Source organism: Bombus huntii, chromosome 10 (genome assembly GCF_024542735.1).
Source record: "Bombus huntii isolate Logan2020A chromosome 10, iyBomHunt1.1, whole genome shotgun sequence".
NCBI lineage: Eukaryota > Metazoa > Arthropoda > Insecta > Hymenoptera > Apidae > Bombus > Bombus huntii.
Genome location: NC_066247.1, coordinates 6,963,809 through 6,978,821, shown reverse-complemented (window position 1 = coordinate 6,978,821; position 15,013 = coordinate 6,963,809). Strand labels below are relative to the sequence as shown.

Below are 15,013 nucleotides of genomic sequence, written 5' to 3'. Positions count from 1 at the left end.
TGCGTACAAAGCGATCAAACGAAGGCAATAAGGGTAGTTCACCGACCCCTGGAATTAATCCTATTAATAAGCGACAGAACCGATATCGTGATCGAGATGCGTATAATTTGAATAAAGTTGAATTAAACAATGAACGATAGGGTAATATAAACGAGGAGATACGAACCTTCAACTATAGTTACTCAGACGAATCTAAATTTTTATTTCATTCGTTTAAAATTAAAACAAGCCGATCAAGTTGCGATTAGGTTTAATAGTGACTAGGACTTTCTGTTTTCTGTATAAGTCCAAAAATTCTGTGGACTGTACTTCTAACTATATTTTTCAAAATTTCTCCGGTAATTTGATTGTTGGGCTGAACAATCATTTCCTTTAATTCTAAAGTGTGTAAGAACCGGCAATTATATATGTATACGTATTGATCCGTTAGATCAATTTTCATAATTGGTGGTTTAACAAATAGTACATCAGTACACGTTCATGGCAACGATGAAAGTATAGACGTCTGACAAACAGGAACAGATAATTCACAATGAAGAACAAAGTAGCATTTCTTAGTCGCACGACTGGTATCGGCTGGTTTTTCGTTAATGAGGTCGCGATTAATTATATATCATCAAGTCTTGATTACATGCTATGCAACACTTTTAGTCGTTTAAAAGAAAGCTTGTTAAACGATTGAAAAAAAAGGCGTATACGAGTATATCGTGTAATTTAACGAGGACGATGAACTTGATATCGAGCGTTAAAATAAATCCTGCGATTATATGATCGATCGTAGGATTTTGTGGAATTATCAGAATTGTAATGAATTTTGGGAAAATCGTGAGAATTAATTCTTTTCTACCTAGTTCAATGTAAACGATAGATAGACCATCAACTTACCAAATTTCGTCGGAAACGTTGAACAATATTCTCTTATTTTCTAGGGTCTCTTAGGATTTTAAAATCCCTTGTCATTCTCTGCTTATTGAACCCTTCCTTTTGTCTAAAATCCTTTATAGCTAAAATCCATATACCTTTATACTTTATATTCTATTCTCGTCTCAAAATTACATTCGATACGGTATATACCTTGTTCCTTTCTCTTCGACGTACTCTCGTGGCCAAACGAAGTTTGATCAGAAAGCGGATATTCCCGGGTCCGGGAGAGAATCCGTAAAAGTCGTGAGAAGGAGAGGCTGTGTCCTGCTGGGTATAATAAGGACCTTCGTGGACGTTATCGGATATCAAGTGAGGAGAGTGGTCAGCGGGTCGTTGCGAGCCACGAAAAATCCTGCGCGGCAGCAGGTTGAGAGATCTGGACATCCGATACATCCGTTATGTTACCGAGCCACGCTCTATACCCGCCTTGTTCGACCCTGGATGCCAACTTTACGCACTGAACGTGCTTTTTCCTCCCTTATCGGCTTCCGGCGAGCCTACGTTTCCATACCATCCACGCAAGGTACAACGAATCGCGTCATGGATCGAATCGGTTCTGTTCCTTCGTCAGGTGGCGACCAATTCTTCCGTTCCACCTTGTTAGGCCACTGGATAATGTTTTTATTTCGCTGGCGTTTGAAGATTATTTCACGCACAAGGACTGGGAGCGAAGTTAATTGGATTTCACATAATCGAGTAACGGCCAGTTAGGTTTGCTTGGTTTTGAGATTCCACACGATGAATCTTTCCATAACAATGAATTTATTGAGCGAGTTATCTTTTAACTCTTCCGCGACCCTCGAATTTTGATATTTCAATGTTACTTTCGTCTTGGCAAATAAAGAAGATGCCCAATGTTTTAGAAAGATGTTTAATAGAGAATCGAAATGAAAAGTCACGCGTAACGATTTATTATCATAGTTGTTTTTTGTCATAGTTTGCTCAAGGTTAAGATACTCCTTAAGGTTAGAAAGATATACGTAATTGAGTCGAGAATGAGCGAAAGAGCAGAGCGGAGTTAATCGGAAATTCCTGTAATCATGAAATTGAAAGTTACAGAGGACAGATCAATTTCAGATTGATCGATTTTCGTTCCTCCAAATATAAATATGACATAGTCTAAATTATTATGTCCAAGAGATTGAGAATATGAGTCACAAGTGAAATTATCTTCCTTGCACGCTAATGTTCGATTCTTTTTATTTCAAAGTATGAAATGGTGGTCTTCCTTTCGAACTGATTAATATACTGCTGATATATATACATCTGTGGGGAATATGGAAGCGCAAAAACAGAAAATACGTAAAATGTACAAAATAGAATACTCGTGCTAATACTTCATATTTATTCATTATTTTAGATAACGTAAACTTAGTTATTTTATTTCTATTGGATCAGGTGGAACCTGAGATGGATACAATGACGCTTTCACTTTATGGAAATAACGCTTGATTGATCATGAATGGAAGGTGTAGTATGGATTGAGAAAATATAAATATCCGATCGATATCTAATCAAATAATTTTTGTTCAACGTGTACAGTACGTGTTAGATTATACAGTTCTTTAGATCACGAAATCCTTACAAATTCGAATAAACCAAAATATTTAAGACTCGCCAGACAAACTACAAATAGATTCACATTTAGCAAAAGATTGACGACATATTTTAAATCCTATTTCCGTAAGACAATCGCTTTTGGGTATTTATAGGATCAATAAATTGCGACAGTGACCAGGCAACAAGGGTGGCTAAGAGTTTCGCGGTAAATCGGCAACGATACGATTTTATAGAATACATTAATAGAAAAGCTGGTGGAAGCCACGAAGAACGTCGATGATTGCGGTTGGGGGCCATTTATCTGCGTTAACGCCTATTGAAGTGGCAATTGGAAGCCGGTGCACATTTCCATGTCGCGTGAAGTATACATAAATTCATTTCGGCTGAATGGCTCACTTTATTACCAGCTCGTTAAAAAGTATGGGCCAGACGGGAGTTGAAAAAACGTCACGCCTTTCTTGTCCTTTCCGTTACATCGTAATCGTTATTTTATTCCGCTTATCCGATTCTGTCGTATTTTATCTTGTTTAACAGCAGATACTGCCTTTCGATATTCTTCAGTTTTATATAGGGACATTTAATAACCCCTAGTTTTACAATATGGAATTTAATATTCACCATTTTCCATGACGAAGCTGCTAGTATTTTGTAACTCTACAAATCGGATAGTTTAGTGCTCGTACAGCGAACGATTTAATGTTTTCTCAATTTTACATCGTGACGTTTGACGTTCTTCGTCCCCATATTAGGATATCTAATATTTCGTAATGTTACATTACAATGCTCGATGTTTGTTAGTTCTCTGATAGAACACTCAATATTCTCTAATTTTACATCAGAGGGTTCAAAGTTCTTCATTTATGCATTAGGGTATTTTAGTATCTTCCGATTCTACGTTATAGCGTTCTACGTTCTGTTGGTTTGTATAAATTTTCTACATGCGTGATACATATAGCGTTTAATAGTTTCTTGTTTTATATGGATATGGTTGATGTTCTTTGCTTCTATGAACGCATGAAGCCTCTAACTATATCATAATAATCGTTCTATATCTCCTTAGATACAAAATAATGATAAATTTCACCTTTGAATTTTTATTTTTATTTAAAAGGATTTAATATATATATAATAAGAACGATCGTATAATGTAGTATAGATATTGATAAATAATATGAGATTTTTTTAGATTTTTTAAAAGTAGAGTAATAGAAGAGGATAAGCTTAGATCTACGAACGATCTAGTTTGTCCACGAAGGATTGGAACGTTCGACAGTCTCTTCTGCGTTCGTGCATTTGAAATCTTCCACTTGTATATATATTGGAGCGTTCAATTATACCAAGGAATATAAATAGTCTATGTACTCCAATTTTATACTAGAACATCCGATACCTATAAATAATACATAATCTTATGCTTTAGACTATTGGAATGAAATCTTCCACTTCCTCGTTAAAATGTCCTTCACTTTTACGTAAGAATATTAATAACCTCCGGAGGTTATTAACAAACTTGTACATTCGATAAATTTTCTCCTCTACATGCGTTCCAACATATCCGAAATTTTCCATTTCTATAAAGTGTTTAACGTTTCTCGCTTCTACATGGAGGCATTCATCTCTTCCAAGTTTATATTAGAACATTCGATACTCTGCTCTCCTAGCATCTGAAATTTTCCATCCCTAGATTAAGCTGTTCCATAATTTCTACTCCTTCGTGGAAAAACCAATATTGCTCAAACTAAATCACTTTAATACTCTCGTCTTCTATACTTGACGTTAAAAGTTCTGCATTTTTTCACTTGCCCAAATTTAATTTAAACTTACCAAACTTATCAACGTTAAAGGCGTATAGAACTTAAAACTGTGCAGAACTCTCGAACCACCCTCTGTTAGACGTAAATGTTTTTACGAACGAATGTAACGACATTTGTTTCAAAGGTATTTAACATATATAATATTGCGAGTAAAAAAAGCCGAGGATGCTCTCGAAATTAGCTATTAATACTAACGAACAACGCACTTACGTTCCATCTCGATTTAGCTGGTGGAAAGACAAAAGATCTCTGGCCCCTGCCATTGAATCAATTCCAACAATTAAAAATCTTTCCGACCCCGTCTCGCCATTGAATTCTTCGTTCGTGCGGTCGCGTTATCGAAGGAGGAACGCTCGTAAATATTCAGCCAGTTGTTTCAATATTTTACAAACGGATGCACGAGGGTTCAGCAACCGTGGATTTTTGTTTGCCACAGCAAGAAACAAATTTTACCACACGCACACGCGCGTGTCTATTTCGAGAAACGTGGTCAAACGAGCGAACGCGCGCGCGCATAAATGAGCATATAAAGAGTGAATCAGCGATTCGCGACGATTTATTATCGTAGATGAATTCACGGCCTGAAGCCTCGTTCGTGCATCTTGATTCATATGACTGGGTCGAACCCTGAAGTAACAAATATGAATAACCAAACAGGATGATAGAGCGAGCGAATAAAACGCGCGCGCCAGCCATATTGTGTATGCAGGTCTTTGTACGATGATGAGGAGGAAAAAGAAATCGACGCTCCACGTGAGCCGCGTTAATGAGAGTTCCATGTGGAATATAATTGTTTGCTCGTTCTTTCGGACGTTTATTTGATCATTATGTGTTCTTTAGAACTTTTTACTGGTATAAACGAATCATAATAGCATTTCTTATAGTAATTTTTAGAGATATGTAGGTTTCTTTACTTGTTTCATTTCTTTGAATCATCGGAGGATAGATTTTTATTACTATGAAAGGAGGAGGAAGAAGAAGAAGAAGAAGAAGAGAGAGAGAGATGTAGGTTAATATCTAATATTTGTGCCGTTCGCAGGCCAAAGTGGTTAACTCCACTTTTTGAGATCTTTGAAATTTTAGTGCCAAAGTACTTGATCAATGCTCATCCGATACAATCTCATCAATTTTCTTTATTTCTTGTTTCGCGAAGCTAGCCGATTTGGCCAATAAACCTTCCACTTAATAAAGATATCCTTCTCCATATTCAGCAATCTTTTGTTATTTAAGCTTTGTGTCATTTGCAAAAAATCTCGAAATCTGCGTGTCGCAATTTCTACGGCAACAGAAGCGAGCTGAAAGCGTTGTTATTCGCTGTCGAAATTTTCTCAAGGTCTATTATGCTTCAGAAATTCAATAACAATGCGAATAAAATCTCGGTAATAATTTCAACGTATACTCACATATTATTAACATTCTTGCACGTTGGAGTTTTTCATAAATGAATAAACATCTGCATGCTGTACATAATTAAAATCTCTCGGCTCAGCCACCAGCCTTGATCGTCTATATTTCAAGGGTTCAATTAAATCACCCTCTATATCATTAAACATCCAATATAACTTACAAATGTAATTTTCACGCAATGTCCGACCAATTAACGCGCTGCGATAACGAACTGATTGATTGCACAATGCTCGAGGCGCAAGAACGAAAGAAAGAGGGCAGAGAAACGATTAAGTCACTCCGGAGGGAACATCACGCGGATAAAGCACGGTTTACAGACGCAGAAGCGAAGTGGCGATGGCATCCGCCTGTCGGTGCAGTGTACACCGATCTATAGATAGATTCACGGTAGATAAAAGTCGGCGCACGTAAGAAAATAGTAATTACGAGCACGATTGCCACGTATAAAGGGGGCAAGGTAAAAAAGAGCGATTCACGGCACGGTAAGAGCAGCGGAGCGCATCCTCTGCTCCTGTCTCAGGCGTACTGGCCACGTTTTGCTCTGTACCCTCGTCATTGCTCCAATAAACGCGCGTGTAAGGCCGCAGATATTTATTCGCGAGAAGATTGTCCGTTTGGTCGAAGGAAGAGGATAGATGGTGAGACTTTTTATCTTTGCTATGTAAAACGTATCACGGTAGAAGATAAAGTTAATTAATTACGAAATAGAGTTAATGAAGAAAGTAAAGGGACGATGTTTTCGAAGGTTGGAACGCGTGATTTGAATTCGAACTGCCAAGATTATGGCTTAGGCCAACATGATTTTCAGTCTGACAATCGTGAAATACATGGAAGTGATACGAAAGTTGTATACACCACTGTGGCCGAAGGAGTAAAACCAAACTACTGACTCGTTCGTGCCGTAAAACACGCCTCTACGAGCGAAGTGGCACACGGTGCACGGCTCTAGCCGGGGAACCCTGGTGGCTGGAGCTGACATTTGCGAGCCGTTCGCAATTTGTACCTTTGTGTCGAACGAAAATACGTGTTAAACTCTCTAGCCGTCGACGAAAGTTCAGAGCCGAGGGAAACCCGAGACACAAGTGGTATCAAGATACGAAGAAGTTCACCGCCGTGAACGGGAAATTTATGGCGCCTGTACATCCCAGTATCCGTGTACAGTGTACACGCGCGAGAGTGCAAAACGCGCGTGGCTGGCCTCTCCTCCCCTCGTGTCGCATTGTTGCGGGACTGTGTCGCCGAGGGGACAGAGGTGAATATGGTTGGCATCGTTCGCGTGCACACCGGCTGAATTGAACGCGTCAACGGGGCCTTTATCGAAGTTAAATCGCAGACGCGCTCGTAAATAAGGCGTTATGCGCTGCACGGTGCACGATAATGCATATCGTTAAACAAATTCACTGAAACGCCAGACAACTGAAGATCGCAACAAAGAAGCATATCCATCTTTCTTGATTCTCTGAACTTTATGTCGCTCGATGGCTGAAGAGTATCTTCGCGTGAAATGGATTCGTGGATATAAGCTTTTTGAAAAAAAAATTAAATTGCATAAATATCTGCAGTATAGTCAAGTATTAGTATCTTTTAAATGGTTTGAACAGCTGACGAAAGTATATATTTAATTCCAAAATCAGATGAAAAAGGAGTTTCGATGTATAATTGATCGATAAGATGATAGAGAACCTTGAAATTACCCTCTTATGAAAGACGAGAAATGTGGTTTGTTATGTTTTTCACGCGTGGCCTTGAATCGTAGTACTTGAGAATTTAGTGCGTACGTTTTGCATTTTCGGATTGGTCACGTAATCCTACGTTATGCGTGCATTATCTAAGTCGAATACCTATGAGAATTAAAAGTCGCGCAATTTTGGAGGAGAACTTTTGCGAAATTTCTATCAGGCACGTAGGTAAGAAAATGATGTATCACCGATACATGTAATTTTGTGTTTCGGTTCTATGACATAAATGCGGGTCATATACTGCATACCTATGATTTTCGCAGCGAAAGGGTTAATTGCAGATTAACGAGAAGCGATAACTCCTAAACGAGAAGAAGGTCACTTGTACGTATATGTACTTCGCGGTTAAGAGAGAATTTACAGAGTGGTGAAACCAAAGGGAGGAAGTTGGTTTCGTTTCCCTGTGTTTTACACCGGTCTCCAGTGAAACTGGAAAAACTCGCGTTAAACACGTAATAACGATAATTAATGGTCGCGCGATGTACAGGAAACGTCATTAAATTCTATGCTTGTACAATCGTCCACCAAGTTATAAACGTGGAAATATATGTATCTGTACGAATGTATGCGTGTAAGCTGGAGGATACGTACTTCGTTTCATAAATTTCTTCGTTACTTCGCGAAACGTACGAGGGAACTTTAACATGTCGTCGACGTGCCTATCCTCTCGGTTCGACCCTCGAAGACTTATTGAGTACATAGATCGGTGCAGGCTCCGTGCTCTCGTCGAGTTCTCGTATATACACCGTTTATAAATCTGTCGCTGTGGTTGCTCGCGGACTCGAGGAAGAGAGTCCCTGGAGCACCGCGAACATCGTGTTCCGTTGATTCGCGAAGTCGAACCAACTGGTTCGCTTCGCCTTGCTGTACTCCGTTTGCCAACTGGTTTCGCAAAGTTGATAAGACCTGTAAAGCTTGGGAACGAGTGGAGAACCTTTGGGTAAGAACAAAGAGATTTTATTTTAACTCTGCTGTTCTCTACGGAACTACGTTTCTTATTGAAAATTATGTTTCAGTAGACTATATTGAAATATAAATAATTTTTAAATACAGTGGAACTCCATTTATCCGAACTGATATCATCACAATGCTCGATTTATCGAATATGATTCTGGATATTTATTAACCGATCCCAGGCTACGCGACGACCTATACGCGCTTATGCGAATAAAGATTCTTGCCTTATTTACAAATTTCAGCTTAGGAAAATCCAGTTATATGGAAATTAACTCCGATTATGCGAATGATAAACAGCGAAGGGAGGAAGAACTAGCGGACTCTTATTATCCGACATTATCAGACTGGTCCAGTTATCCGAAGCGTCTTGCCCGCCGACCGTGTCGGATAAACAAAGTTTTATTGCATTTTGTTTTAGTAATCGTACTGTTTTTTGTATGTTCCATCGTTTCTCATGGATAAAGTATCTCAAAATTTGGAAGGAAGTTAGCTGAATAGGAAGCGAGGAGAACAGGCTTAAGATATTATTTAAGAACAGTAAATCTGTATTTAGTTGTTGAAAGTTGTAATATGTAATACGAGAGATTTCCTGTGGTATGGAAAGCTTGTAATTCAGGATTCTACATTGTTCATCGTTATCATGTATCATGGTTAGCGACATGATATAGTAGGCGATTAGTTACACGTATTTACGTATTAATCGCTGTAAGACATTTGATACATATATTAATTTTTTACCTTATTTCGCTGCCTTGTACATCAGCCACAAACTGGTCCCATGAAGTTGATGAAGTATGTAATGGAAGAGAAGGACTGGAAGACACTTTCGTTAGAGCAGAACAATTTTCAACATAAGTTCACTATCTTTAATGGTACAAGTTCACTGTCGTTAACGGTACCATCTGGGATGATGTTAAATATTGCAACGTTCTCAACATATTGAAGTTTTATGCATCTCGCGTTTAATTCGAGTTTCGTGAAATTGATGAGATCCATAGTGGCAGAAGTTGAATGGAGAACACGTAGATTAAAAAAGGAAGATCTCATACGATAGAATTCCATTTATCGAGACGGAAATTCAGTTACTGTCCGATCAATTGAATCTTTATCGACTGGATCCACGTATCGGAACACGAGCTTCTATTATGTAAACGAAAAATAATAACTAGCGAGGAACGTGACTGAGCACGAGTTATATAAACTGTCTCCCAACAAGTTCAGATAAACGCAGTTCTACCGTGTTTATCGAATCTTAGAGCCACCATTCTTCCACTGGTCTGATCTACGTGGACATCAGAACCCATTTTCTCAATATGAATCCAGAGCTCGAGAATAACGACCGCTAATGCTCACGAAGCTCCGTTATTTTCGCGAAATCGTACGCGTTGGAAAATAAACCGCCTCGAAATAGAGCGCTGCGGGGGTCGGCGAGAAAATTTTCTACCAACTTCAGCCAAAATTATCAAGTGGATCTACCTTTTTCGCCCTTGTTATACCTGTTCGATCTTTGGCCGGCTGGCTTATTTTTCGAGGTGCTAGGTCGTTATAGCCGTGTAATTACGGATCGATAGGATGGCGCGCGATCCTTGGTCCGCGCGAAATTGCAGGGTTCAAACGCAAAGCTACACGAGGAACGACTCGGCGGGTTTCTCCGCGTCTCTCGGCGAGCTGTCGACAGGAGGTGTGGTGGCTTGGCTTAAGAGAATACTTTTATCGCAGCTAATGACGTACGATCCTTGTTCTACGCCGTCTGTTTTCTGACTCTCCGAACGCCCCCGCACACACTCGCGGAGGGCCCGCAAAAATTCAATTAAGCCACCAAGCGTGAATATACCGATCCTCCCTCGAGTCTTACCAATTTAATTTGCCTCCACTTTGAAGGCGTTCGAGACGACGAGCGAATTATTATTTACTATCTCTGTCGGTATAAATATGGTTGCGGTTATTGCTTGTTTCGCAGCATTGCTTTGATAGGGATGAGGGGAATCGAATCGATAGGGCGTGAGTGGAACAACGTGATTATGAAGGGACAGCGGCCGAAGAACGGATAGTATCGGTTTATATGTATTTTTATCAAGTGATTTCTCATAAAATGGTATCAAATGATCAAATGGTTGAGTCATACGATTACAACGCTCTAAGGTTTAAATTATGTTCAGATTAGAATTATCGATGACTAAAGCATGGAACTTGTATTATAACGCAAGGAAAATAAAAACGAACTCTTATCTGAAATTAAAAAGTTTGCAAGAAACAATTGAATGAATTATATTTTAGTAATGTGAACTTAGGGAGTTTCTGTAATTTCCTTTAATAGCGAGTATGATGGTCGGTGTACGTGCTAACAGGTAAACTTTCTAACGCCGGTGATACACTTGTCAAATTTATCGACGTGAATTAACTTGTTTAGACAGGAAAAGTGCGTTAATTATTGACGTAAATATATGTAACAGATATTTTTCGACCACGTCCTGGTAAAGTATATCGATGCAGACGTTAAGACTAAGTTTCTTGTACATTCTTATCTCCAATTTGCAAGTTTTTAGGTAAATTTATCAAACAAGGTAATTACGTAAAACCGTATATAGATTTAATGTTGAGGTATCGTATTTAGTATCATTAAAGGAGAATTTTATCGATTATGAAAGTTTTATTCTATTTCGCGTGATATAAGCAGCAGATCGAAAGATCTATTATTTAGAATTTAGTGCCTTGGAAACTACACTGTTTCGTTTTTATAATATAAGATCGAAATGCTTCAGAAAAAATGCGTAAAGATACGATATGGTCAAACAGAGAAGTTAATTAGTCGCTTTTCACTTATATAAACCAGTTCCTGTTAAAACTAAGAAACGAACGACTGACACTTTCATTCAGCCTGATACCGACGACAACTTTGATTAAAATATATTTAAATTACTATGAAATCGCGTCACCTTCGATTTTATCAAATCGAATAAACGTAACAAAAAGCTGATTGAGAACCGAAGCTAGCAATTTTAGAATATTTTAATTTTCTCATTTTCTCGTTATAAGTTAATTTGAATATTCAATAACATGTGACAACAACTAAATAGATTGTAATAGTTTAAATCATTTGCCATTCTTTATTATCAAATTATTTAAAATTACATAACAATTAACTTATATATACATATTTCTACCGAAGCAATCAAAATAACAAACGTTTCTCCAAATGTTCTCAACATAAAGAGAAAAAAGGTATATCTTACTCGTATTCTTAAGAAAAGACCCCAGAAAAGTTCAGGAAATGCTGCGCTATAAATGAAACTTTCTATCACACATAGTATCATTAATTAATTACTATAAATAGCAAGAAATTCCTATATATTACGAGCAACTTCCACTTAAAATAAACGATACAGCGTGTCCATCGTTTTGATTGCTTTGGTATTTTCCTGGTGAAAAATGTTTCGCACGTTTAACATCTCGTTTTTCCTTTCAGCCGTAGTAGTGCGGTATTTGACGAGGCGATACATCGGCGAGTACAGCTCAACCAGCGGTAAGTCGCTCTTTTTTCCCTTTCTTCTTCGCTCTTTGCTCATCTTTCGCAACCGTCTTCTCGTTCTTGCCACGCGTTGTTCGAAAATCGAGCCATCGCCGGCTTTTCTCTCGTTACTTTCAACTCGACCGCACTTTGTAATATTCACCATCGCGGTTCAAGCATATGCAGGGATAACAGCTTGCCCGCACAGCTTTTTGCTCTTCCTTGGATCGGATGATTACTTTATTACACGTACTAACGTTACTTTGTGTTTCTGCTTTGCCAGACTACAGTCCGTCAATGCTCCGCTTTTTGTCGTGGTAATACGAGATTACGTTTTAATGGCACGGAACGTGTATCGTCTCCATCGGGAAAAATCACTGTAGACGGTCGGATCTTTGCAATTGTACCGTCGATTTGAAGGAACGTATATTGAAAGCATTTTTTCCGATATTTTAATAATACAATGTAACATCTCGATGATGGAATTTTAATGAAACTTGGAACGTACGGTGGTAAATAAATATCGAGTTTTATTAGTAATTTTCAATCATATTTTCGATCACGGTAGGAGTTTTCGAATGGAGAGAGTTAATTGAATATTTGGCAATGTCTTTGATTTCTTTCTATTCCTATTGATTTCGTGTAATTTCTTGTAATTTGCTGTAGTAAAAATCTTCAAATCGATTATTAGCGCTTTCCTATCATATTCGAGTTGTCATCGATTTCGTCGAACTTTTTACACGTATCAACTCTCACCTAGCGGATGTTAGGTAATTTTGATTCGTAACTGGTCATAGGATCGCTTTCTATCGCCCTAACATTCATAGTAATATCAAGCAATTATACACTCCAAAACAATTCACTATGCTTGTCAACTACCAATTAATATTTATAATATTCAATTTCTAAAAGACCTTTGTACTATTTTTTTTCTCTAATTCTAATTCCCTACATTTTAATTCCATTGTCTTCCTTACATAGTTGGCTTTTAGCAAAGCCGATCTCAGATAATCGTACGACCGATATTAAAAAATCTTCACTTTGTAAACTCCAACTCTTCCGAGAATTCGTAACAAAGTGGAATCTGATTCGTATGATCGAGAGATGGCGAGATTATACCTGCTTCTTTTTCACAGCTCGGTTCAGGGAGCGATCATTGCTGGCCGTGAGTACAAATTGAACGATCGTGAAAACGGCTCCGGATAGCATGGAACAACTTCTTCCCCGTAGTAGAGTATCGAATTCTCGGAATGCGGACCGTCGTATAAACGTGATTATCTTAGACTCCTTACTGCGAGTTCCAGTTCCCCTTTAAGCTATGCATACCGAGAGTCGTGCCGGGACAACGACAAGATTTTCAACAAGATTCGTTCCCTTGCATTTTTACTCTCGTGCATACCTTCTCGTTTTTTCGTCCAAGTAGTTTTTAAATCCCTCAGAATGAGAGATTTTAAACTCGTTATGGGAGTACAAGAGATTCGTATAGTCGTAACTTATTTCGTACAACGTGTACCTTGATTTCGGTGATTAACATAACCCTAACATTTTTCTGTTTAACATTTTGAAAGTGATTCATTTACAATGAAAAATCGAAATTACGAAGGATTTCGACGTGTACATGGCATGTGTTCATTTCTTAGGAGTTACTAAACAGTTACTAATTTAGGGATTAATGTTGCCGAATGATTGTGATTCTGATTGTGAGGTTGAATGGATTTGTAATGATGAGAGAAACATATGTAATTTCATTGAAGCTGCTACGTGACGTATAAAGTAGATGTAATTTTCTTAGTGGACGAGTTGTGCAGAGATAGGACAGACGACAAGGATAAATTGGGATTACGTTCTTGAGCTTGCGATAACTAGGAACACAGCTTATAAAACAAGTAGGTAATTTTACACAGGATGAGTACCATAAGTTACACAGTACTAGTTGCTCATTAGATACTCGACGAACCTACACTTTTTATCAAAAAATAGCGCAACATTCTGAAAAAGTTCAAACCTACGGAGAATACTAAAAGCATGATCGGTGTATATTAATTTTTTCAAATCTACTTTCCGTACGCGTACAACTTAATGCAAATCGAAATTTAAGCTAAATCTCCATTAAGTTACAACCTTTTGTTTACGATTTTCCAAACCTTTTCTCGGAAACCGATAGAACATAATCCAAATCAAAAACTACATGATTACTTTTAACTAAATACTTTTCGAGGTTACTCAATATGCGAGGGTTAATTTAATACTTGTCCGATGTTTTCGATATTCTGTGATCTTTTGCACTGGCAAACGAATTATCCCGGGCAATAAGTTCACAAAATCAGAATCTTTCACCTGCGATCTTTAAATCCTAGGCCCATGAACCCATAGTAAATCGCCCATAGCCATGAATGTTATCCGTAGCGTGTATTATTTCAATCAGTGGCCGGCGAATCTCGCCGGTGTGCGGTAGAGAATTTAATTTCCCCGTGGCGGTGCGCCGTGTCATTCACATCTCCGGACAGCACAATGGCCCATTTAATAGATCGCTTTTGTTAATCGCGCTACTAGAGGCGCGCCGCCATTCGCGTCCCTCGAAAACAACTTGCATGGGGTTACGTGATGCTTTTCGTATTGCGTAGCTGCAATCTACGTAAGTGATACACGTTCAACAACCACTTTCATCATTCGGACACGAATCGTCTCGCGGACCGTGAGAATCGAGAAAACGAAAAGCGCAGCCCTGTAATCTCGGTACATTCGATTATAACCCCGTGCTCGATGAATTCGCGCTAGCAGTTACATACAGAAATTTCGAAAACAATACATTCCAACGTGTATCGCAACGTTAATCTTTTCGAGTGACTCGCGTTACCGCTGCCTTAAGTAGAAGTTTCCTGTAAGCATCAGACACACTGCTGGCTGTAAGTATCAGGACTATTGTAATTTTTAGCTATTTCGTTACGAATCTGTTATTTCATTCGCATCATACGCGACTTATACCAAGTAAAGTAGAAATTTGCTATTGTTTTACTGTTATTTCGTCTCCATCCATCATTTCGTACCTCTGATATGCGTCTTATATCATAAAATATCAAGTAAAGTAAAATTTGATGGAATCT

General features: G+C 38.3%; 1 protein-coding gene and 2 long non-coding RNA genes across 4 annotated transcripts in view; 2 read left to right on the top strand and 1 right to left on the bottom strand.

Moving 5' to 3' along the window:
- Nucleotides 1–15,013, top strand: part of LOC126870228 (ras-related and estrogen-regulated growth inhibitor-like) — an 88,235-nt gene that overhangs the window by 6,176 nt on the left and 67,046 nt on the right. For both annotated transcript variants that reach the window (XM_050627752.1, XM_050627753.1), the window contains one exon: nt 11,868–11,924. In XM_050627752.1, the coding sequence (XP_050483709.1) occupies nt 11,868–11,924 (57 nt within the window). The remainder of the gene's footprint in view (nt 1–11,867; nt 11,925–15,013) is intronic.
- Nucleotides 872–5,832, bottom strand: LOC126870244 (uncharacterized). Its single transcript, XR_007691243.1, has 4 exons — nt 5,702–5,832; nt 4,309–5,593; nt 1,075–4,148; nt 872–1,004 (listed from the first exon to the last, which is right to left on the bottom strand). It is a non-coding gene; the product is annotated as an uncharacterized LOC126870244 (long non-coding RNA).
- Nucleotides 6,239–8,822, top strand: LOC126870245 (uncharacterized). Its single transcript, XR_007691244.1, has 2 exons — nt 6,239–6,343; nt 6,451–8,822. It is a non-coding gene; the product is annotated as an uncharacterized LOC126870245 (long non-coding RNA).